This window comes from Oncorhynchus mykiss, chromosome 2 (assembly GCF_057628025.1).
Source record: "Oncorhynchus mykiss isolate SJ-2025 chromosome 2, ASM5762802v1, whole genome shotgun sequence".
Taxonomy (NCBI): domain Eukaryota; kingdom Metazoa; phylum Chordata; class Actinopteri; order Salmoniformes; family Salmonidae; genus Oncorhynchus; species Oncorhynchus mykiss.
In genome coordinates, this window is record NC_143023.1 from 20,821,179 (window position 1) to 20,846,424 (window position 25,246).

Sequence of the window (25,246 nt, forward strand, 5' to 3'; positions counted from 1 at the left end):
CCCTTTTCACGGGTCTGTGTCCTCAATATCCGTCTGAATACACCACTGTTTGTTTTACTAAGAGAGGACTGTAGTAGGCATTGTCAACCAGATGAAACTGTGGGAGAAGGTAAGATAAGAGCAAACAGAAATGAAGGAGGTGGGGAGAGATGGAGAAGGAGATATATTGCTGGTTTCAGCAGCTGCGGTTACCTAGAGGGAAATGTTCATCCGCTTCTGTATTGTTAGGCACTGCTCTTTTTCATATGAGAGCCAAGGTCCAAACAAGAGGTGTTGGAGACTTCTAGTTTGCATGCATATTCTAGGCTACACCAGCAGCAGTTGTGCTACACTGCGCCTGACAGAATAGTGCTTCAGTTATATTAAATTCGTGGTGCATGTCCATCTCAATAGTTTAGAATAAGGACACCTCCTGCTCTAATCTCATCTCCTTTCCTCCTTCACTGATCTGAAGACACAAGATTAACTTACAAAAAGCAACATGGTTATGCATACATAATTATTATGTATTATATACCTTATGGCCCAACCTGGTCTCAGAGCATTTTGTATTACTCTGTATTTAAATCTGGGACGCTCAATTTATTATGATATGTTACGTTTAGTATGGTATGTATTAATATGTGGGTGTACATCGCACATTTCGTGAGATATGTTACAAATTAAAATTGCTATATTGTTATGAATTTGCAAAACGTAAAATATGTTACGAATCTGCAAAATGTTTATTTTATGAATTTGCAAAATTTATGATGTGTTACGAATTCTAGCTAGGTGGCTAATGTTAGCTAGCTTGCCCTTTCTTAGCTAGCCTTGAGGTTAGGGTTAAGTTTAGGAGTTAGATTAAAGGGTTAAGGTTAGGGGAAGGGTTAGCTAAAAAGGCTATGGTTAGGGGAAGCGTTAGCAAACATGCTAAGTAGTTGCAAAGTAGTTTAAAAGTAGTATGTATTTGAAAAGTTGCTAATTAACTAAAATGCTACATTTGTCCATAATGAGATTTGAATTCACAACCTTTGGGTTGCTAGACGTTCCCATTATACACCAACCCCGACCAACCACCATACTTTCATTGTTTCCTTAAGTAACCATCTGTCTTGTGTTACCATCCCAAACATAACATATGATACTAATTTAAGTGTCCTGGATCCGGATTTACGTTTACTATGTTAAGTCTTGTCTATGAGACCAGGCTGCAACATCGACACAATACATTCTGACAAATCCACTCTCACCGGCTCGCGACCGTGTTCACACTGCGCACATCACTGCTTTTGTTAGCGTAAGCCCTGCCAAGTACGTGTTATTGACGGACAACAGGCAGCTGAGGTATGCATTACCTCTCTTCTGTAAAGCTCCAAAAATACTGGCGCTGGTTCTCTGGGTGTGTGACATGTGTACTGTACAACTCTGTTTACCGTGAGAATGGAGGACTGAAATGACTATACTTCCTCTCTTCTAAAAGTCGTACATCATCCCATTGACCTCCTTCACTTTTGTTTTGTGTGAACTGTTAGTTCAATTTGTCCTCTCTCTTTCCTGCTCAGGGAATGCAGCCATTCAAACAAACGGTATGTTCTCTATTTATAGTGTAAGCAAACAGAGCAGTGTTTGTCTCCCGTCTCTCCAATGCTACTGGGACTACTGAATGATCGGCTATTTTTATTTTTAGTTGAACCTTTATTTAACTACAGAACACGGTTTATGTGGTAAGTACATTTCTCATTTCAAACCCCTTCTACTGTCTATGTTGTTTTCTCTTTTCTCCTCGTCTGTGGTCTTTGTCCTTCACAAGTTCTCTTTACTCCGCTTATGTCTTTCATGCTATTTGAATTCCTGTGTGTGCTTGTGCATATGTCTGTGCATCCAAAATTCCCAGGACAAGTCTTCTCTCTCTCTCTCTGTCTCTCTTGCTTTCTCTCTGTCTCCCCCTCTCTCTTGCCATCTCTCACCAGTCTTTCTGAAGTATAGAATACCTACAGAGAGGTTAGAGAGTGTGGTTAGAGCACAACGAGACAAGCTCCCATAGTGTGTCAATGGCACCAGTCAGATGGTCTGTAGTGCAGTGGACAGCCCCCTTAAGGGGAACTGTACTTTCCTCTCTTACTATGCTGTGTGTAGTGTTGCCTAGTCTGGTTACATGGAAATCATGTGAGCAGCGTGAATATAATATGTTCTGGCCCTTGTCAGATGAGACACTTCAGGGGATACCTCTTTCTCACACAACTTGTCAGTGTTAGAGCAGAGGACCGGAGACTAAAGACAGATCTCTCTAGGTGTAACTTGGTGAAAGAGGAAATTGTTGTCCTCGCCAACACACATTCTGCTCGCATTGTTTTTGTCTTAAACCCAATAGATTGATCTGTACTACCTAAACGATAAACTGATTCTCGACTTCTCTACAGACAGACATGGATTTGGACCTGGGAGGGATATTTCTAGAGAATAGCACCTATAACTACGATGGGGACTATGTTTATAAAGAGGAATGCTCCCCTGAAGATGGCGTTGGAGTGCGTTTTGGCACGGTGTTCCTCCCAATGCTCTACTCCCTGACACTGGTCCTGGGGCTAGTGGGTAACGTGCTGGTCCTGGTGGTTCTGGTCCAGAGGAGGCGGAGCTGGAGCGTGATGGACACCTTCATCCTGCACCTGGGCTTGGCCGACACCCTGCTGCTGGTCACCCTGCCCCTCTGGGCTGTTCAGGCCACTGGGGAATGGAGCTTCGGGACCCCCCTCTGCAAGATCACTGGAGCCATGTTCACAGTAAGGACTTGTGGGGGGTAGGGGGGGACTGGTCTAGCAAGTGTATATATCTTTATGAACACATGAACTGGGGGTTGGGGATGGGGAGAGGGGGTAAAGGACTAGTGTGGAGTAGTGTGGTATATGATGGGGGGTTCTAGTGCTGTGAAATCCGAGGGCTGGGTAGTGTTGGATAGGAAGGGGAGGAAGGGTTTTTACATCCTATTATTCTTCTAAGTCATCAGATACACTTTCAATGCATCATTCAATCCAGATCAGGGTTAATGTACTCTTAAGGGGCTCTTCCTCTGAGTCCAATAATAAACTGTCAACATTTCTGGGAAAAGAGGAAGTACCGAAGAGGAACACAGCTGTTTCATCTTAATGTTCATTCCAGCTAAGAGCTTTCTCGAGATTATATCTCTCTGTCTCTCTGTCTCTCGCTCTCTCTCTCTCTCTCTCTCTTTCTCTCTCTCTCTCTCTCTCTCTCCTCAGATCAACTTTTACTGTGGCATCTTCCTGCTGGCCTGCATCAGTCTGGACCGCTACCTGTCCGTGGTCCACGCAGTCCAGATGTACTCTCGCAGGAAGCCCTGGATGGTGCAGGCCAGCTGCCTGTCCGTGTGGCTCCTCTCCATCCTCCTCTCCATCCCAGACTGGCACTTCCTGGAGTCTGTGAGACGAGACAAACAGAAGTGTGTCCAAAACTACCCGTCTCTCTCCCAGTCTGGGTTTGACTGGCGTCTGGTCTCCCGCCTGCTCTACCATACAGTGGGCTTCCTCCTCCCATCTGCCGTGCTGTTCTTCTGCTACTCCTGCATCCTGTTGCAGCTGCAGCGTGGCTCCCAGGGCCTCCAGAAGCAGAGGGCTGTCCGGGTCATCCTGGCCCTGGTGCTGGTCTTCTTCCTCTGCTGGACTCCCTACAACATCACCTTAATGGTGGACACCTTTCAGGGGAGGCCTGGGGAGCCTGTTTCTGGGTCCTGTGAGAACGGGAGGACAGCTCTGGAGAACAGTCTGGTGGTTACGTTCGCTCTAGCCTGCCTGCACGCTTGCCTCAACCCAGTGCTCCATCTCGGACTGTGTAGAAACTTCCGGCGACTGGAAATGGTGAGGTGTGTTGAGGGGGTGCAGAACGATCCGAAACTCTCACTATGGGATTCAGGTGTGGTTGAAGACTCACCTGACCAAGCAGAGGAGATGGGGACGTTGAACCCAATGACAACCATGGGACAGGTACAGTCCACCCAGAGCTGATGGGTAGGAAGAGGATCCTAATGACTAATATAGTATGTCTTCCTGCCTTGAGGGGAAGTTGTATGGGTCATGGGTCTGGGGACTGGTGGGTGACCGTAACCTGGGTCATGAGAGAAAGACATGCATAGTAGAAAGCCCCTTATGAGGACTGCTTTCTTTGAATTGCACTTTAATGGATAACGCTCACACTAAATGTATATTCGTATAAAGTCAGTGGGTTGTCTGATCTTCACGTTTTGTTTTACCTATCGATGTCGTCTGGCTCTGTAGAATCTGTTGGAAAGATTCATGCATTAATTATTCAAACCTACAAACTTTTATTTGGCTCTATACTCCAGCATTTTGGATTTGAAATCAAATGTTTTGTATTAGGCGATGGTACATCATGTCACCTTTTATTTGAGGGTGTTTTCATACGTTTCTGTTTTTGTAACGGTTCTCCTCCTCCTTTTCTGAGGAGTAGCGAGAAGGATCGGAGGACCAATGCGCAGCGTGGTAAGTGTCCATAATGTTTTTTAATAAAGACAATAGAACACTCGAACAGAACAACAAACGATGACGTGAATATACAAAACCGAAAACAGTACCGTGTGGACCAAACACTCACACGGAAAACAAACACACCCAAAAGTGAAACCCAGGCTACCTAAGTATGATTCTCAATCAGGGACAACGACTGACAGCTGCCTCTGATTGAGAACCATGCTAGGCCGAACACAGACATCCCAAATTATAGAAACAGCAAGGAGTCATCATGTCAGGTAGTCCTGGGGCATGGTCCTAGGGCTCAGGTCCTCCGAGAGAGAGAAAGAGAGAAGGAGAGAATTAGAGAACGCACACTTAGATTCACACAGGACACCGAATAGGACAGGAGAAGTACTCCAGATATAACAAACTGACCCTAGCCCCCCGACACATAAACTACTGCAGCATAAATACTGGAGGCTGAGACAGGAGGGGTCAGGAGACACTGTGGCCCACTCCGAGGACACCCCCGGACAGGGCCAAACAGGAAGGATATAACCCCACCCACTTTGCCAAAGCACAGCCCCCACACCACTAGAGGGATATCTTCAACCACCAACTTACCATCCTGAGACAAGGCTGAGTATAGCCCACAAAGACCTCCGCCACGGCACAACTTAAGGGGGGGGGGGGGGGGGGCGCCAACCCAGACAGGATGACCACATCAGTGACTCAACCCACTCAGGTGACGCACCCCCTCCAGGGACGGCATGAGAGAGCCCCAGTAAAGCCAGTGACTCAGCCCCTGTAATAGGGTTAGAGGCAGAGAATCCAAGTGGAAAGAGGGGAACCGGCCAGGCAGAGACAGTAAGGGTGGTTCGTTGCTCCAGAGCCTTTCCGTTCACCCTCCCACTCCTGGGCCAGACTACACTCAATCATATGACCTACTGAAGAGATGAGTCTTCAGTAGAGACTTAAAGGTTGAGACCGAGTTTGCGTCTCTGACATGGGTAGGCAGACCGTTCCATAAAAATGGAGCTCTATAGGAGAAAGCCCTGCCTCCAGCTGTTTGCTTAAAAATTCTAGGGACAATTAGGAGGCCTGCGTCTTGTGACCGTAGCGTATGTGTAGGTATGTACGGCAGGACCAAATCAGAGAGATAGATAGGAGCAAGCCCATGTAATGCTTTGTAGGTTAGCAGTAAAACCTTGAAATCAGCCCTTGCTTTGACAGGAAGCCAGTGTAGAGAGGCTAGCACTGGAGTAATATGATCAAATTTTTTGGTTCTAGTCAGGATTCTAGCAGCCGTATTTAGCACTAACTGAAGTTTATTTAGTGCTTTATCCGGGTAGCCGGAAAGTAGAGCATTGCAGTAGTCTAACCTGGAAGTGACAAAAGCATGGATTAATTTTTCTGCATCATTTTTGGACAGAAAGTTCCTGATTTTTGCAATGTTACGTAGATGGAAAAAAGCTGTCCTTGAAATGGTCTTGATATGTTCTTCAAAAGAGAGATCAGGGTCCAGAGTAACGCCGAGGTCCTTCACAGTTTTATTTGAGACGACTGTACAACCATTAAGATTAATTGTCAGATTCAACAGAAGATCTCTTTGTTTCTTGGGACCTAGAACAAGCATCTCTGTTTTGTCCGAGTTTAAAAGTAGAAAGTTTGCAGCCATCCACTTCCTTATGTCTGAAACACATTCTTCTAGCAAGGGCAATTTTGGGGCTTCACCATGTTTAATTGAAATGTACAGCTGTGTGTCATCCGCATAGCAGTGAAAGTTAACATTATGTTTTCGAATAACATCCCCAAGAGGTAAAATATATAGTGAAAACAATAGTGGTCCTAAAACGGAACCTTGAGGAACACCGAAATTTACAGTTGATTTGTCAGAGGACAGACCATTCACAGAGACAAACTGATATCTTTCCGACAGATAAGATCTAAACCAGGCCAGAACTTGTCCGTGTAGACCAATTTGGGTTTCCAATCTCTCCAAAAGAATGTGGTGATCGATGGTATCAAAAGCAGCACTAAGGTCTAGGAGCACGAGGACAGATGCAGAGCCTCGGTCCGATGCCATTAAAATGTCATATATGTTACTGTTCTATTGTGTAACTATAATGTTATATTTTTCTATTATTTACTGTTTTTTTATTTTATAATTATAATTAACGAATGAGAATATGTTTCCCTTTTTACAACAATTGTTTCACTTTTGATTTCCTCAAGTCGGTGTCACAATATCCTGTAAATTGACCTACTCTGGGGAAGCCCGATGTTGTTTTTACCCTTTCTTTTGACTGGTTTTAATGTGTCTGACAGCAGCATGAGACAGGGTTTCCCACTCTGTCCCAGGCATCCCAGGCTTGAGTTAATTTCTTTGTTGCAACAGGCTGTTTAGGCCCTTGGCAGGCCTGATGACACACACAGCCATGGTTAATCGATATCCATCTGAATACTCCACTATTTATTTTACTAAGAGAGGACTGTAGTGAGAAAGAGAGATGTTTTTAGGGTTGCATGGTGTGTGACGCACTAATCCTTTGTTTTCAATGCTAAACATTATCATACGAGTCAATACATGTATTTTAAATACAATGGGCTATTTTTGACCAGATTATGTAATGTAAATGAGTTGTAAAAAAATATCCTGAAACTGTCAAGTTTGGACACACCTACTCATTCAAAGGTTTTTCTAAATGTGTTATAATTGTCTACATTGTAGAATAATAGTGAATAGACCAAAACTATGAAATAGCACATATGGAATCATGTAGTAAGCAAAAAAGTGTTAAACTAATCAAAATGTCACAGTTTTGAAGTCTTCACTAATATTATTATACAATATAATTGTAGAAAATAGTAAATATAATATATATATAATGTAGAAAATAGTAAAAATATAGAAAAACCCTTGATTGAGTAGGTGTGTACAAACTTTGTACTGGTACTGTATATATATGTGATACAGAACAAATTTGACATGGAATGGTACAGAAGAACTGACATGGAATGGTACAGAAGAACTGACATGAAATGGTACAGAAGAACTGACATGGAATGGTACAGAAGAACTGACATGGAATGGTACGGAAGAACTGACATGGAATGGTACAGAAGAACTGACATGGAATGGTACAGAAGAACTGACATGGAATGGTACAGAAGAACTGACATGGAATATTCATGACAGAACTTGACCCTATTTGTATTTTGGTTAAGCTGAATGTCTGGTTTCCAATTTTTTTAGCACAAAACACAATTTTAACCACTTTTCCTCCTTCCTGTTTTCAATTATGACCATACATGTTTTGGTTTTGTTTCACTGTGTGATATTTCACCACTTGTTTTCTATGAGATATGGAGGACAGAGAAATCATGTGGCAGTAGCAGCAACACACCAAACTCAAGATATGACCTGCTTCCTGTTTCTCTTCCTGTATCAGCTAAAGTTGATTATACTTTTCTCTTCTTGCTAAAAGGTGGTAGAGGCAAGCTGTTCAGTTGGACTGAGTGATGCTGTCCATTTAAGTCTTGTCACTCAATATTGTTGATGATTAAGTAAAGCTAACTAAAGGCTGAAGTGCTTATGAAGCTCTTGAATGGAACAAGTGAATGTTTTTGTTGCTACTGTATGTCCTTCTAGAATAAACATTTAGGTGCACAGATGCTGTAGTAAAGCAGAGAAGGGACAGGAAGAGAGGCAGACTGTCTCTTCGTCATCTTGGGTGGTGACTTCTCATATCGTTCTTCACTCCTGTGTTATATATTTTTTTTATTGTGTGCAAAGCCCTTTGGTACAAAGCTTTGTCACCCCATGTTGGTAAGCTTTACTTGGCTTCCTGCCACAGTAAAAGTATGTATTTTTCAGCTGAAATCACAGAGAATTTGGGTAATTATGTTATCTTTTTGCAGACACTCTTTTCCAGAGTAATTAGGGTTATGTGCCTTGCTCAAGGGTACATCTGACTATTTTTTTTTTAACCTAGTCTCCACAGAGATTCAAACCAGCGACCTTCCGGTTACCGGTGCAACACTCTTAACTGCTAGGCTACCAGGCTACCAGTTTAGTGAGGTGAAATGTTCAGAATGTTTATAGATAGACATGTAATGTATAGAGCTGACACAATTCCCCATTCTACATGCCAGACAATCATACATGTTTTGTCAGGGCCCGGTTACGAACCCGGGTCTCCGGAGTGAGAAACAGTCACTTAACCTACTGAGCCACGAATAGTCGGCAGAACCCAGAAGATGAGGCAGACACAGCAGTACTTGAGACGGTGTATTTAATGAAGTAAAAAGAGAAGTCCTTCAGGAAAACATGTAACTCCACAACCTCAAAAGGAATTCCACAAGAACAAAGGTAATCCTCCAAGACAAAAAAGGTAAATCCACAAGGTGGTAGGAGTAGCATAAAAAGCCTCAAAAGATACTCAAAAATAAATAAACAAGAACAAAAACAGAATTCCACAAGCGAGTCCACCGGGATCAACAAGAGTTCACAGAATACTAGGGCTGGGTGCTAACATACAAACACAGAGCAAAGAACTGAGGAAAACTAAGGGTTTAAATACAATCAGGGGAAACGAGGCACAGGTGCAAATAATAATGGGGATCAAGGGAAAACAAAAGGTCAAAAAGCACAATGGGGGCATCTAGTGACCAAAAACCGGAACAACCCTGGCCAAATCCTGACATGTTTATGATTGTTCTTTGATGTTCAATCATCCTGAACAGGCCCTTGTTGGTGGTGTGGCTAAATCTCTGCTGATCTGGGTCTGGCTTCCTCTAGGGGTTTTCGTTTTTGGTGTACAGACATCTATTAACCAACCATTAAAAGACAGAGATTCTGAATGATAGTATAACGAATTAAACTTTATTCAGTATTTCACTATGGTTCCTTGAAATTGTAACCTGTCATAGGATACTGTGCATTTTTGTAATGAAAAAATATACATCAAATCATTGCATGTGTCAGTAATAACAAATGCATTAACTATAACAGAGCACATATGCCAGTTATCATTTTATAACAAAACGTAAAGCAGGTAAGTAAAATTATAAATGACAAGCTTAAAACTCATAAGATATTGTTCATACTCTAAAAAAGTGTATATCATTTTGTAATCACTTTATTATTTTTTAGTTGTGTACAACTGATTTACTTATGTGTAACTTCATTATAGGCCCCATTATTTACAAAGAGTTTCTTTAATAGGCAATAATTATACAAAATTGGGAAAATTGGGAAAAGATGATGGTGAAACAGTGCGGATCTAACAACCTTTCCTCCAGTCCAAATCTGCTGGAGGGGAAGTTGGAGTAGGCTAAAGGTCACATTGATAATCCACTTATTGAGTCAACGACAACTCAAGAGCAACAGGATAGAGCAGTGTTTCCTAAACTCGGTCCTCGGGATACCAAGGGGTGCACGTTTTGGTTTTTGCCCTAACGCTACACAGCTGATTCACATTATCATAGTTTGACGATTAGCTGATTATTTGTATCAGATGTGTAGTGCTAGGGTAAAAAACAAAACATGCACCATTTGGGGTCCTTAGGACATAGTTTGGGAGACCTTGGGATAGAGAGATAAGTCCTTAATAGATGGCAGAGGTGTGGGAGGTGTCTCCAGACTCAGACCACATGGAGCTCCTCCGGCTGGCAGTCTGCAGCCTGACTCCACTCTTCAGCTTGCAGCCCAGGGACCTCAGCATGTCCAGCAGGTGGTGCCGGAACTTCACCCCCACGAAGGAGTAGAGCACAGGGTTGAGGCTGCAGTGCAGGTAGCCCAGAGAGGAGGTGGCCGTCAGGGAGATGTCCAGGGCTTTATGGCTCTCGCAGTTGACCTCCAGGGTGTTGTTGGAGTAGAGGGTGTCCACCATTAGGGTGATGTTGTAGGGCGTCCAGCAGAGGAAGAAGACCAGCACCAGGGCCAGGATGACCCGGACGGCCCTCTGCTTCTGGAGGCCCTGGGAGCCACGCTGCAGCCGCAGCAGGATGCAGGAGTAGCAGAAGAGCAGCACGGCAGATGGGAGGAGGAAGCCCACTGTATGGTAGAGCAGGCGGGAGGCCAGGCGCCAGTCAAACCCAGACTGGGAGAGAGACAGGTAGTTGTGGACACACTCCTGTTTGTCTCGTCTGGTGTCCATCACAGACTCCAGGAAGTGCCAGTCGGGGATGGAGAGGAGGATGGAGAGGAGCCACACGGACAGGCAGCTGGCCTGCACCATCCAGGGCTTCCTGCGAGAGTACATCTGGACTGCGTGGACCACGGACAGGTAGCGGTCCAGACTGATGCAGGCCAGCAGGAAGATGCCACAGTAAAAGTTGATCTGAGACAGAGACACCGAGACAGAGGGAAACATGACTGTTATACAACTTTTACAAGGTTCAGACAAAGACTACTGCTGTAATTGGGTATCTTGATAACAATTTTGTTGCAGTTTATTTATGTGTTATTACAGAGACGTATACTCTTGCTTCCCAGACCAGCCCCTCCCCTCCACCCCCCTTACTGTGAATATGGCTCCAGTGATCTTGCAGAGGGGGGTCCCGAAGCTCCATTCCTCAGCTGCCTGAGCAGCCCAGAGGGGCAGAGTGAGGAGTAGCAGGATGTCAGCCACACAGAGGTGCAGGATGAAGGTGTCCGTCACGCTCCAGCCCCGCCTCCTCTGGACCAGAACCAACAGGACCAACCCGTTACCCAGCAGCCAGAACCAGTATCAGGGAGTAGAACACGGGCAGGAACACAGCATCAAAACTCATACCCTCCTCCAAGCTGCACACCTCCCCAGCTGAACAGCACGTGTCACTGGTATCGGTGTAGTTACTATACTCCTTGTCATAATAATATTCGAGGTCACTGACAGATATGTTAATTGTAAATTTCTCACCATTGGCCATGAGAGAATCCTGTAAAGGAAACAGAATAAATTCAGTTTTACATTAGGTTTGACTTAGGCTTCACGGTAAGTGAGTAAAACACAATGTCATAAAAAGTGCCAAAATTATTGTTTTTCCTGGAGTGTTTCACCAGTAGGATTTATGTGGCTTTAGTATGATATATGTGTGAGTTAGTGCTTACAAAAAGACGGCCATTACTATGGAAGAGACAAAGTAAGAACAGCAGAGGGAGCACCCCGCCATCCACATCGACGGGACAGTAGTGGAGAAGGTGGTAAGTTTAAAGTTCCTCGGCATACACGTCACGGACAAACTGAAATGGTCCACCCACACAGACAGCGTGGTGAAGAAGGCGCAACAGCGGGAAATTAATGAGGAAAGAAATGGGGTTTTGGGATAAACGCCAAAAATAAGGTACATCTACTGAAGAAGGAGGCTGAAGAAACTTTTACAGATGCACAATCGAGGGCATCCTGTCGGGCTTTATCACCGCCTGGTACGGAAATTGCACCGCCCTCAACCACAAGGCTCTCCAGAGGTTAGTGCGGTCTTCACAACGCATCACCGGGAGCAAACTACCTGCCCTCCAGGACACCGACAGCACCCGATGTCACAGGAAGGCCAAAAATATCATCAAGGACAACAACCACCCGTGCCACTGCCTGTTCACCCCGCTATCATCCAGAAGGCGAAGTCAGTACAGGTGCATCAAAGCTGGGACCGAGGCTGAAAAACAGCTTCTATCTCAGCCATCACTGAGATAGCCATCGCTGCTGCCAACATACAGACTCAAATCTCTGTCCACTTAAATAAACAGACTTAATAAATGGATCACTAGTCACTATAAATAATAACGACACTTTCATCATGTTTACATATCCTACATTACTCATCTCATATGTATATACTGCAACGACCCTGGGGTTATAAGACTGCCGGATGAGCATGCTTTTGCACAGGCGATAGCGCGCCGGACCTCGGGCTAGAAGGTCGAGGGTTCGAGACCTGCTCCCTGCTGTTTCATTACATTGGTGTCAGAAGTGATCAGACCGACAGTGCGTGTGCTTGCCCGTTGAGCGCGTTCCTGTAAAACGCACAAGCTAGCGAGAGGACGCGTTCTTTGAAAGGAGGGAGTAGTGTAACGACCTTGGGTTTATAAGCGCATGCATTTGTGGCACAGTCAATAGCGCACCGGACCTCGAGGGTTCGAGACCTGCTCCCTACTGTTTCATTACAATGCTGTATTCTACACCATGTGTGTGTATAAGGTAGTTGTTGTGAATTTGTTAGATATTACTGCATAGTCGGAACTACAAGAGCAAGCATTTCGCTACACTCGCATTAACATTGCATGTGACCAATACAATTTGACTTGATTTGAACACCACCAAAACAACAGCTATGCAGGTGTCACTATCACTGGTTAACACTTGATCTGATTGCCTTGCAGTCAATTTACACATAACACAATAATTTGCATAGCCACACTAGCTTCGCCCTCATTTTGGTGCTAGCAAGCAGGCCAGGTAGTGCTAGGTATCAACAGCCATTATAGTGCATTTCCACATAACACAAGCGGAGCCCCATACATTTTCAATGAAGGGAAGTGGGCGAGGGGACCGTTGGGCGATGCGAGCATGGATGGTGGAGTCTGAACAGGGCAGAACCAACGTTTGGGAACGCGGCCCACTTTGCTTCTCTTCCATTGAATATGAATGCCTTTCTGTAGTTTCATCGCCAACATCGTCTTCAGTTAACCCTATCAGTCCAGAGAACCCAACAAAAATTGACTTTTATCTGCATGTCCAGCCCTTATAATTTGCCTCACAATTAAATGTTTGAACATTTTATTTTCAGGACAACCAGGGCTGTAAGTACAACACAAAACTATTTGACATGAACAATTACACAAACACATGTTTAAACTCTGCTAAAGCAAAAAAAACACACAAAAAACACATGAAAAATGAATGTATATGAATGCTGTAAGTACAGAACGTTTGCTGGGAAATTAATATCCAACTAGTCAGTGACAACTGTGTGGAGTTCAGAGTTGTCACAGCAACTATGTTAGCTTATTACAGTATTATAGACACTATGTCCTGGGATTCACTATGATCTTCTATGTAGAAGAACCCCTTCTGTTTTAACGACTCTTGTGTAGCTTGTGAGCGTCATAGAGCAAAACATGTTACATGTGTGTGTTTGTGAGAGTTTCAGTTTTTCATAGATAGCTTTTACATACATTTTTGTAAAAAGACCAGGGATCCACCCATGTCTCACAAATGCCACTCAACCCTTGTTAATGGTTGGTATCTATCTATAAACAAATCTAATGGCACAACCCAGAAGTCTGTAACTCACACAATGTTTAAAAGGGGTTAGATGTCCAAAACATACTATGAGATGGAAGGAGAATATAGTCACAGCATTTTCAGATGCACCCCAATAATGCAACTGTGAGTCAAAATATTGGTGTGTTATTGTGGAACATCTGAACATCTGAACAAAATGTGTGGATACTGTCTTTCTTTTCACACATATTCTATACCCTGCACTGCACCTGTGAAACATGCTAAATGTGATGTGGGGACACTAAAGCCCTATCGGAGTTGTCAAATGTCAATCATTTATGGGTTTTGGTATCATAAAATCATCTGTCGAGATTCTGTCATTTCAGACGATTCAATTTGACTCATTCAAAGACCCTTCACACCTACAATAAATGTTAAGGTGCTTTTCTTAGTTCTGACTCAAATGTAGACATTTTTTTCAGTGCATTTAAATAATTGAAAGCCTATTGTTATTAACAATGTGCATTGTGACAAGTAATATAAAATTGCTTATAATACCATTAATGCCACCAACTTTTTTTATTTTTTTATAAATAGACAAATAAAATAGACCTGTACCCATTGGTACAAAACCAATGTTGTTATTCAATATGATAGTGATTATTCTGTATATGCAGTTGAAATATGTGTGTATAGGGACACTTACCATGCCTTTGAATGGTATTGATGCAGTCTGTTAATCAGTTTCCACAGAGATGATGGGCTGGCGCTGTTGTGAGCATGATGTCAAACAGAACTGCTATGTTCAGTAAATGGGGAGGAACCAGGAGAGGAAATATGTAATACTTCTATAGGCCCAATGTTGATCACTGATTTGTATCAGATTTATCTGTGAATGAGCATTCATTTGTATTCATTATATTCCGTATGGCTTGTTTTCCTGTTGTTTGTAACGAATGTGTTATTAATTAAAACACATTGTTGAACACCATAACAAAAAGAAGAGAGATGAGAATTTTTACAAAAAATAAACGCTGTTGGCTTGCACATTCTACCACAAAGGTGAAGAATGATAAGATATGATAAGATCCTGTGCTGAGGTTGGCACAATTAACCACAGTCACACTGAACAGACTCCACCTACCCCAGAGTGTGAATTACGGGGGACTACACCCCCCTGAATGAGAGATAAGCAGCCTTAAATGCAACAAAAGTCAAACTTTGGGGGGGTTTCTAAGTAATTACGGCTAATTTAACCATTGTCCAATTTGTTTAAGATGCAATTTTGTACTGCTACAGTGGTAAATATGAAAATCTAATCTTATTCCAAATGAAACGAACACTCCCAACTCGCTGTCATAGTTTTAACATTGTTTTTCCCATGTAGCTGCACTTTTCATCCTGGGACAGTGTCGTGGTAATTTCCTGTATTAATAAGTGAAAGGAGAGTTTACAAATCACACACAAGTCAGAGTTATACTTTACACTTAATCTTTTAATAATATAAAGCTTCACCATAGCCCTTTGACTCTCAGATCAATTCAGTGTCTATAAATGAATTCTGAGAGTGTCAACAAAATGGCAACTGAGATATTTTATAGCAAAGATCCACCCCTCTCAACCCACAATGACGAACCACAGGTCTTAGGAAAACTGCACAAAGGAAGACTTTTACTTGAGAGTGGAGTATCCCATAGCCAGACAGCATTAGCTATAAATTATTGTTCAGTTTGCTCTCTAAGACAAGGTTCTACTTCTCGTTCTTGGTACTTCATATTACCAAAACATTACCTCATCCAATGGCATATATCAATTGTCAATTCTAAATACTCCCATCTCAAATACAACTCCTCCTGGACAAGCTCACGGAGAGGAGTGAGCCTCTAGGTCAGATACTATGAAAGACAAGTTTCGACATCAGAGGGGACATACAATGGTTCCAGACACTGCCATACTCCTCCCCCCAATGGGAAAAGGAGGGGTTGACTGGCGTACAGGCCTTGTGGAGCCCTTCACATGATTTAACAGATACATTCACATATGTTGACAAGCCTGACCTCTCCCCTCTCTGGGCCCCAGGTGACTTTATCCACATAAGCATATTTATGAATGTAGATAAAACATCTTATTTATCAATGTTACCTAACTAATTCTGATTCTGCTACGACAGACAGTCACGTATTTCAGCCCCTTTTCAGGTGTCTTGAGTTTTCTTTTTTCAAAAAAAATCAGCAAGATGCATCAATTAATTCAGGCAACAAAAATGTGGACCTAATGACAATCATCAAATGTCACTTCTAAGCAATTTGTAACAATTGTGTCTTTCCATTCATCAAATGGCAGGTGCACACAGTGCACTGTTTGGATGCTGGAATGATTTTGGAGTAGAAAAACTTGAGCAGGTGGCTTTTCTGACAATCAGATAAAAACATTATGACTGGTTGTGTTCACATTTTTACAGTTAAGTTACGTCTCCCATTAGGCCCATGAAAAAAGAGATATATCATTTGCAATAACTCTGCCACAGACATATGGCATCTTAAATGCGGAACTAGTATTATGACATTGTGATCTCTAAGGTTTTCATTATGAATGAACCAAATGTTCTTTATCTAGATTTCAAACTTTTGATGAAAAAAAATCTTATCTTACTTTCTAACCCTCTTTACATCCTTTTTCTGCTACTTTCTTTCATGTTGTAATCCCCACCGAAGCCATCAAACCACATCACCTTTCTCTCTCGCGCGCGCGCACACACACACACACACACACACACACACACATCTGGTTTGTTTCAGTGTCGGTCTCTGTTCTTCTTGTCTGGTCTGTGCACATGGTGTAGTTGCAGTGTTTTTTTCACACCTTTGCAGCGTCCGGTGCAGCTGTGGTATGTGAGGTGGGCTATATAGAACAAGCTGCATGTGGAACACAAAGAGATCTCATCTTTATATCTGTGCCATTATAGCATCTGTGACAGCATGGCCAGCGCATAGTGGAAGCCCTCAATGGCCATGTTTATGCTAAAACAGGTTATATATACACAATGAGTCCTCTATATATTTCTATAATGGACCCTAAACTCTGCTCTTCTCAGCACTGTTCACATGCAAAGACACCCAACACCAACCACCAACCACACACACACACACAGATGCACTCACGAAATTGGATATCAATGAATTCTAAACATTTGTGGTCAAACAGCCTGATTGATATATTATGAGTTATTAGCGTAAACAGGAAGTAATGTGCCATTTGGTCTGCCATTTGAAAGGTGAAGTACAGTTGCCAGGCAGCCCACTTCCACTCTCACTACCCCTCACCCATTCAAGATGTGTTTTTTTAATAAAGACACATGTAAACAGTTGAAAATATGAACGAAGCACGTGATGAGTAATTGTGAAGGGAAACAGCGTTTTTCCCAAAATAATGTTTCCTCTTTGTTACTGTGTAGCAACGTACGGTGTTTCACATTGTTATTGTTGTGGGCTGATAGACAGTTAAATATATCCTCATGAAAAGTACTACTGAATTACTACACAAAACCTATTTGTACATTTGCGACTATTTAGAGACTTGCAGGGATTGTGTAGTGAATGTGTAATTTATGCACTACTCAAGATACATAAGTAGAGTTGTTTAGTGTTCATTAGGAAAACAGTAGCGTCTCCAGTTGGAATCAGGTAGAGATTTTTACTTTATGTTGGTAGTTCATAACTAGCCAAAACACTACAGCTTTACTATCAAATCAAATTTTATTTGTCACATACACATGGTTAGCAGATGTTAATGCGAGTGTAGCGAAATGCTTGTGCTTCTAGTTCCGACAATGCAGCAATAACCAACAAGTAATCTAACTAACAATTCCAAAACTACTGTCTTGTACACAGTGTAAGGGGATAAAGAATATGGAATGGCCACGCAGTCGTGGGTGAACAGGGAGTACAGGAGAGGGCTCAGAACGCACCCTTGTGGGGCCCCAGTGTTGAGGATCAGCGGGGAGGAGATGTTGTTGCCTACCCTCACCACCTGGGGGCGGCCCGTCAGGAAGTCCAGTACCCAGTTGCACAGGGCGGGGTCGAGACCCAGGGTCTCGAGCTTGATGACGAGCTTGGAGGGTACTATGGCGTTGAATGCCGAGCTGTAGTCAATGAACAGCAATCTCACATAGGTATTCCTCTTGTCCAGATGGGTTAGGGCAGTGTGCAGTGTGGTTGAGATTGCATTGTCTGTGGACCTATTTGGGCGGTAAGCATTTGGAGTGGGTCTAGGGTGTCAGGTAGGGTGGAGGTGATATGGTCCTTGACTAGTCTCTCAAAGCACTTCATGATGACGGAAGTGAGTGCTACGGGGCGGTAGTCGTTTAGCTCAGTTACCTTAGCTTTCTTGGGAACAGGAACAATGGTGGCCCTCTTGAAGCATGTGGGAACAGCAGACTATAGGGATTGATTGAATATGTCCGTAAACACACCGGCCAGCTGGTCTGCGCATGCTCTGAGGGCGCGGCTGGGGATGCCGTCTGGGCCTGCAGCCTTGCGAGGGTTAACACGTTTAAATGTCTTACTCACCTCGGCTGCAGTGAAGGAGAGTGTAAACAGTCTTTTCAACAGTAATCAGGCAGAGTTGTGACTACTTGATGATGGTAGTAAATAAGTATCACAACTCTACAGCCAGACTACACTGGCTTTTTGAAACCACAGAAGGCAAAACAGGAAGTAATTGGTTGTTGTTAGCTAGCTACTGTTTTTGACAATCCAGAATGTAATCACCTTCCGTCCTTTATCATCCTGTCTTTGATAGCACTTATGCAGGCACCATCTGTAAGTTTAACTGTGCTTTATGTTTTATGAATACTTTCATATCGTTGTTTAGCCGTTTATATATCTTTTTAGATTGCTAGCCAAAATGGTATTAGCTGTTAGCCGTTGTCATAGAGATGTATTGAGTTTAACCTATATGTTTGCTAGCACGATTGAAATGTAGCCATGTAGCCTCTGTTTTTGTCATGCTAGCTAATAAGTGTGTGTGTTTGTATGCAAATGTACAGTATGTTCCTGTTGGTTTACTTACCCATTCTACCTACCTCTTTTAACCTGTTGCCAAGGAAGCCCTCGACAGACAGATGTAGGATCTTAATTTGATCACTCTTTTGTTGCTGAGAATTGTCCTGGACAACAGGAAATACAAACTTGTAGTGCATGAGGCTTAAAGAGACTTATACAGCTTGGATTTCCACTTCTAAGTTTCAGACTTGATTTGCCCTTATGAAAATGTATCAACCCCTACACAAATGTCCATTAACTATAATCCTAATGATTCACATTTCCTGTTGTTGCAGATGTATTTTCCTGATGTAGCAAATTAGGTCACATTAAGATCCTACATCTGTAAGAAGACTGGAGGCCATTGTTGATAAAATGTACATTGTTTATCAAATGTTTTTCTGTTGTATTATGTGACCTCTGTTAGCAGATTATTGATAATGACATAACTGGTTGTTTTTTTGTGCTTTCCTTTATTTTCTAAATATAAAAAAAAGAGGATCTGAGGATAGCTCTATCAACGCTGCATGAAAACAAGGCCTCAAAGGGACTTCATTTTGTTAATACAAAGTGCTATAAAGTTTGTATAAGCGTATTATTTCTTGTTTGATTATATAACTACAGTTAGAAACAACATGTGCACCAGTCTAGTAGTTAAACAAGGTGTCAATAGTGATTTTGAATAAGCAAACAGTAGTAAATGTTTTTAATAGTAATTCAAAAGGGTTTATGTAGGAAAGGAAAAAGGATCAGGAGCAAATCAGTAGTGACAACACTAAACACACAGATGGCACTGGCAGTTGTATCAATAGGGATTGAGTAGGCATACAGCAGTAATGTGTAGGCATTGTGTAGTAATTCAGTAGTGAACATGTAGGAATTGTTTAAGTATGTGTAGGTTTTAAGTATTAGATACCCAAAAGCTCATTAGTTACACAGTAGCCATTAAGGGAGAAATATGTAGTGATTTAAATAGGAAATATGTAGGGTTTCACCAGTAGTAAAATGTCCCAATTTATCATTACATAAATCACTACACATCTCAGTATCAACCAAGTAGTATAACCAGTAGTTTTTGTGTATATCTTGTGTAGTACTTTTTGAGGGAGATGCTGCAGCTTTTTCATGGAACATGTGGCTGCTGGACACTGTTTCCCATGGGACTGGGGAAGCTTACTGAAGAAGTAGAGGGGTAGTCTGTAATAAGTGTCATGTGAGGACACACTGGTATAAACCACCTGAATGACTGGTGGTGCTAGTTGTGTAACCTACTTAGAAATGCTGACTGCCAACGATTGTATGAATGTGTTGAGGGTAAAAGTCATGAAAACATAATTGAGCCACAAAAACTGCAGCAATGTTATTTCTTACCAGAGATGAGTTTGGAAGTGTCTTGCCTCTGCAGTCAGCAACTGATGGATAGATAGGTGGTTGACTTACTCTGTTTATGGCAGAGGTCCTGTAGGCCAGAGAGGTGTGAATGGGCCTAGTCACCATCAAACAAAAGATTTCACTCAAATCCATTTAGGCAAGAGTAATGTATTACAGGATTTCTGATTAGTTGAAACAATAGAACTTGGCTTCATCATTGCTGATTAATGCATTTGGATACCCATGATGTTACACCTGTGTGTACCGTAACAGGTTTGACTGAGTACACTACTTCCATGTGGTATGGGAAATGAAATGTGCTAATAGTAAAAAGGAACCTCTTTTACAGATGTGTTTTGTCTTACCAGTTCCTGGAACAACATGGTCTGTGATTTTATTTCGCTATGGTGACGCTAAGCTTGAGCAGCAAACAAACCGTATCTACGACCACACAAATAATAGGACTGATTTTGACAGAGTTGAAAACTTTATTTAATTTATTCTAAGTGTTTTCTAATTGGTGTTCACATTACCTACTGGGGGGAAACTGGTTCAATCAGCGTTGTTTCCACATAATTTCAAGTAAAAAATGTAATGTCATGATGTTGAACTTTTAACCTAAATCCAATGACAGGTTGACATTTTTGGTTGATTTCACGTTAGTTGAAAGCCCAACCAAATGTAAATCAAAACTAGACGTTGAACTGACGTCTGTGCCCAATGGGTAACTTTTTTTGAGAGAGAATAATACTGAATCACAAAACATTTTATGTCCTCTAATCATCTCAACCCAGTTAAATCTGGCACAGGTGTTGATATCCTTGCTATCAATTACATTCAGACTATTCAGCACTCTTGTTAGGGCTGTTCTGACCAATGCAGCGTCCCACCATACGCTGGCCTGCATAGGACAATACAGTACATTTTACACACACACACACACACGTCTTATTCAAAATGGCTTACCTGGTGGACATTTGTTGCAGCACCATTGGCTTACCAAGCATACTGTGTCTCATTGTCGCACGTGAAGGATTGGACAAGAGAGGAGAGAAGGGAGGGATAGAAAGATGTGGGTGATCCACCAGAAGAGATGCATCTGAGAGGAATGAAGAGAAAAAGAGGAAGACAGTCAATATTTTACGGGATAATTTACAAGAACTTCAGAACATCGACATATACTGCATTCATAAAAATACTGTATCAAACAATATATTATCAACAAAAAAGCATTGAAATTGTAACGAGTGTGCTGAGAGTCGGGAATCAAGTTCAGGGAGTGAGTGTTTTAATAAATAGAATAAACACGAAACAAACACACCGACATGAACACATAGTCAATAACAGAACCAAGGGGAGTGACAGATAGAGAAGATAATCAAGGAGGTGATGGAGTCCAGGTGATGACCTAGAGGTCGGAGAGGGAGTATACATGACAGTACCCCCTCCCTGACGGGCGGCTTCAGCCGCAGGACACTGTCAAAGGGGACGAACCTGGGGATCAGGAGAAGACTGGTCATCCCTGCTGATGCTCAGGAACCTGTCAGACGGGTTGAGCTGTGGTCATGCCAGCTGAGGCGTGGGAGCCTGTCGATTCAGCTGTGGTGCAGGAACCTGACGAGCCGGCTGAAGGGGGGGAAGCCCGACGATCTGGTTGAGGCATGAGAACCTGTAGCAGTTCCCGGACCCAAGGGGAGTTCCCGGACTCAAGGGGAGTTCCCTGTAGCAGTTTCCGGACCCAAGGCAAACCAAGTGGAGTGACAGAAATAGGGAAGATAATCAAGGAGGTGATAGAGTCCAGGTGAGTGTGATGAGGCGCAGGTGTGCAAGATGATGGTGACAGTTGTGCAGGATCAGCAGCCTGATGACCTAGAGGCCAGAGAGGGAGTATACGTGACAGCAATGGCAGGACATTATTGTAGGCTCCTAACAGTTTTTTGTAGGCTCCTAACAGAGACAGTTTCAAGGACATGATAAACAGGAGACCCCCTAAAGTAGAAAACACGATACAGACTCCAGACAAAACGCCTACATGCTAACAGTGAAAAACTAAGCGGTACCAAAACCTCAAATTTATTGTGCGACTCCCTCAACACTATTGTTCAGAGTCTTTGTCTTTTACTGTTACTGCAAACAATCCCACCCAGGACTTGAACAAAACATGGTTCCGTGGGGTCTGACTTCCTGTGTCTCAGTGACTGTAAGAGGATGAGCGGTGGATAGATGTGACCCTAGACCAGGGATAGACAACCAAGGGTAGGAAACCCTGGTCCCGGACTGCTGCAGGCACTTCATGTTTTTGAATTACCCAACCTGAAAAACCAGGTATGTTGAATTTAGGCAATCACTGAACTGATCAATGAGCTCAGTTGGTCAGGTGTGGTGCCTAGTTGGGACAAAATGCTGCAGTACCTGTGGCACTCCAGGAACAGGGTTGCCTACCCCTGCCCTCGATTCTTTGACTGAAAAGATTTTAGTGGGTCAGAGTATTCAACTCAACATGACAGTCGACGGCTGCACTATCCACTCCAACTCCAAAGTCAGGAATCTTGGGGTGACATTTGACCCAACTCTTTCATTTCACCCCACATCCGGGAATATCACCAAGTCAGCCTTCCATCTCAAAAACATCTCAGGACTCAGAACCTATCTCACTGACCCCACTGCAGAAACCCTCATTCATGCCTTTGTTTTGGTACCTGGCCTACGCACGAGTCATCACACACACCAGACCTTGGGACCACATCACCCCCACTCTCATCAAAATCCACTGGCTCCCAGTTCAATACAGGATCATCTTCAAATTGCTCATGCTCACCTATAAAGCACTCAATGGACTGGCGACCACATACCTTACGGACCTCATGCACCCCTACACTCATAGCAACGAGATGTTGGGGTGCTGTGGGTGCTGCCACACTCCATAAGAAATGGCATTTTTTTAAAGTAATTAATTTTGTCTATATATGTGTATATATATAGTACCAGTTAAAAGTTTGGACATCCCAGGGTTTTTCTGTAATCCCAGGGTTTTTCTGTTTTTCTGTAATAACTAGGTAATGTCATTTACACCCCCAACTCATCCACATGCTGTTGAATGGACACACATCCAGGAGTATCAGACCTCCTTCAGCACCTATCTGCAGATCTAGGTACTCTTGCATGTTGATACTCAACATTCTCACCCCAATTAGTACCAATAATCACCTTATACCAATTATTATCTCTCCATATAACCAACATTTCACTCTGGTTAAGAGGAATAGCCCTTAATGGAATACCTGGCCTTGATGTAAATGGAGCATGCGTACAAACCCAACAACTACTTTGATTGACTACGACTACTGTGGCATAGTGTAGCGAGAGAGCTAGAAACGTATTGACGCCCGAGTGTCCCTCATCCTTCTGATTCATCTCTGTGTTAGAAATGGAAACACCACCCACATACTGTATTTGGAGGAAGCTCACAAGGAAAATAATTTCAAACATCTTTCACTTGTCTGCAAGACAATAATATTCAATAGTCCTTGTCGTGGAAATTTCCTCTATTTACCAAATCATGAGAGCAAACCACACACAAGTCAGAGTTAGTTATCACAAAAGTCCATCTTTAATTATATGAGCTCTATCACAACCCTGTGACTCTCAGATCAATTCAGTGTCTATCAATGAATTCTCTGAGAGTCCCTCACACATTGTTACTGAGATCCTTTATAGCAAAGACACACATATCCAGACAGCATAGGCATAATTTATCGTTCAGCTTTGTCTCCTAAACTATGTTCTTTTCTCAAACTCAGAACCATAAACCAATCCTCCATATCAACAGGCATATATCAAATCCATCCTATCTTGACAAGATCACAGAGACACACTGACTGGCACACAGACATTGTGGAGCCAAAAGATACACGCTTGACCTCTCCCCGGCCCAAGCAACTTAGTCTTGACATAGAACAGATACTGCAACGCCGCCACAGTATTATACAAACACATTCTGATGAGAAGTAACTTACAAACATATGATGAATATAAAACATCTTACCTATATTACCAACTAATTCTGATTATTCCCCAACATCCTATTGTCAAGAGCTGGTGTAACTGAGTCAGGTTTGTAGGCCTTGCTCGCACTTTTTCAGTTCTGCCCACAAATTTTTTATAGGATTGAGGTCAGGGCTTTGTTATGGCCACTCCAATACCTTGACTTTGTTGTCCTTAAGTCATTTTTCCACAACTTTGGAAGTATGTTTGGGATCATTGTCCATTTGGAAGATCCATTTGCGACCAAGCTCTAACTTCCTGACTGATGTCTTGAGATGTTGCTTCAATGTATCCACATATTTTTCCTTCCTCATGAAGCCATCTATTTTGTGAAGTGCACCAGTCCCTCCTGCAGCAAAGCACCCCTACAACATGATGCTGCCACCCCCGTGCTTCACGGTTGGGATGGTGTTCTTCGGCTTGCAAGCCTCCCCCTTTTCCCTCCAAACAAAACAATGGTCATCATGGCCAAACAGTTCTATTTTTGTTTCATCCGACCAGAGTAAATTTCTCCAAAAAGTAAGATCTTTTCCCCATGTGCAGTTGCAAACCGTAGTCTGGCTTTTTTATGGCGGTTTTGGAGCAGTGGCTTCTTCCTTGTTGAGCTGCCTTTCAGGATATGTCGATATAGGACTCATTTTTACTGTGGATATAGATCATTTTGTACCTGTTTTCTCCAGCATCTGGTCCTTTGCTGTTGTTCTGGGATTGATTTGCACTTTTCGCACCAAAGTACGTTAATCTCTAGGAGACCGAACGCGTCTCCTTCCTGAGCGGTATGACGGCTGCGTGGTCCCATGGTGTTTATACTTTCGTTCTATTGTTTGTACAGATGAACGTGGTACCTTCAGGCATTTGGAAATTGCCTGAAGGTACAACCAGACTTGTGGAGGTCTACAATTTTTTCTGAGGTCTTGACTGATTTCTTTTGACATCCCATGATGTGAATCAAACTGGCACTGAGTTTGAAGGTAGGCCTTGAAATACATCCACAGGTACACCTCCAATTGACTCAAATGATATCAATTAGCCTATTAGAAGCTTCTAAAGCCATGATATAATTTTCTGGAATTTTCCAAGCTGTTAAAGGCACAGTCAACTTAGTGTATGTAAACTT

General features: G+C 42.7%; 2 protein-coding genes across 3 annotated transcripts; one reads left to right on the top strand and one right to left on the bottom strand.

Annotated features, from left to right (window-relative positions):
* Positions 1 to 1,175: 1,175 nt before the first annotated feature.
* LOC110537629 (C-X-C chemokine receptor type 3-like) lies at positions 1,176 to 8,139 on the top strand. Of its 2 annotated transcripts, none has more exons than XM_021623817.2 (3): positions 1,176 to 1,706; positions 2,403 to 2,762; positions 3,237 to 8,139. In XM_021623817.2, the coding sequence occupies exons 2-3, from the start codon at positions 2,409 to 2,411 to the stop codon at positions 3,996 to 3,998; spliced, it is 1,116 nt and encodes a 371-aa protein (XP_021479492.1). In that variant the 5' UTR covers positions 1,176 to 1,706; positions 2,403 to 2,408; the 3' UTR covers positions 3,999 to 8,139. The 2 variants fall into 2 exon arrangements, with proteins under 2 accessions (XP_021479492.1, XP_090048401.1); XM_090192275.1 differs by having other exon boundaries at positions 1,225 to 1,706; positions 2,407 to 2,762; positions 3,237 to 4,551.
* Positions 8,140 to 8,744: 605 nt separating this feature from the next.
* On the bottom strand, positions 8,745 to 14,756 carry LOC110537643 (C-X-C chemokine receptor type 3). The gene is given in 4 exon segments (XM_090192265.1): positions 8,745 to 10,807; positions 10,991 to 11,186; positions 11,188 to 11,387; positions 14,379 to 14,756. Coding segments are annotated over 4 exon segments (1,134 nt in total). The 5' UTR covers positions 14,382 to 14,756; the 3' UTR covers positions 8,745 to 10,072.
* Positions 14,757 to 25,246: the final 10,490 nt, after the last annotated feature.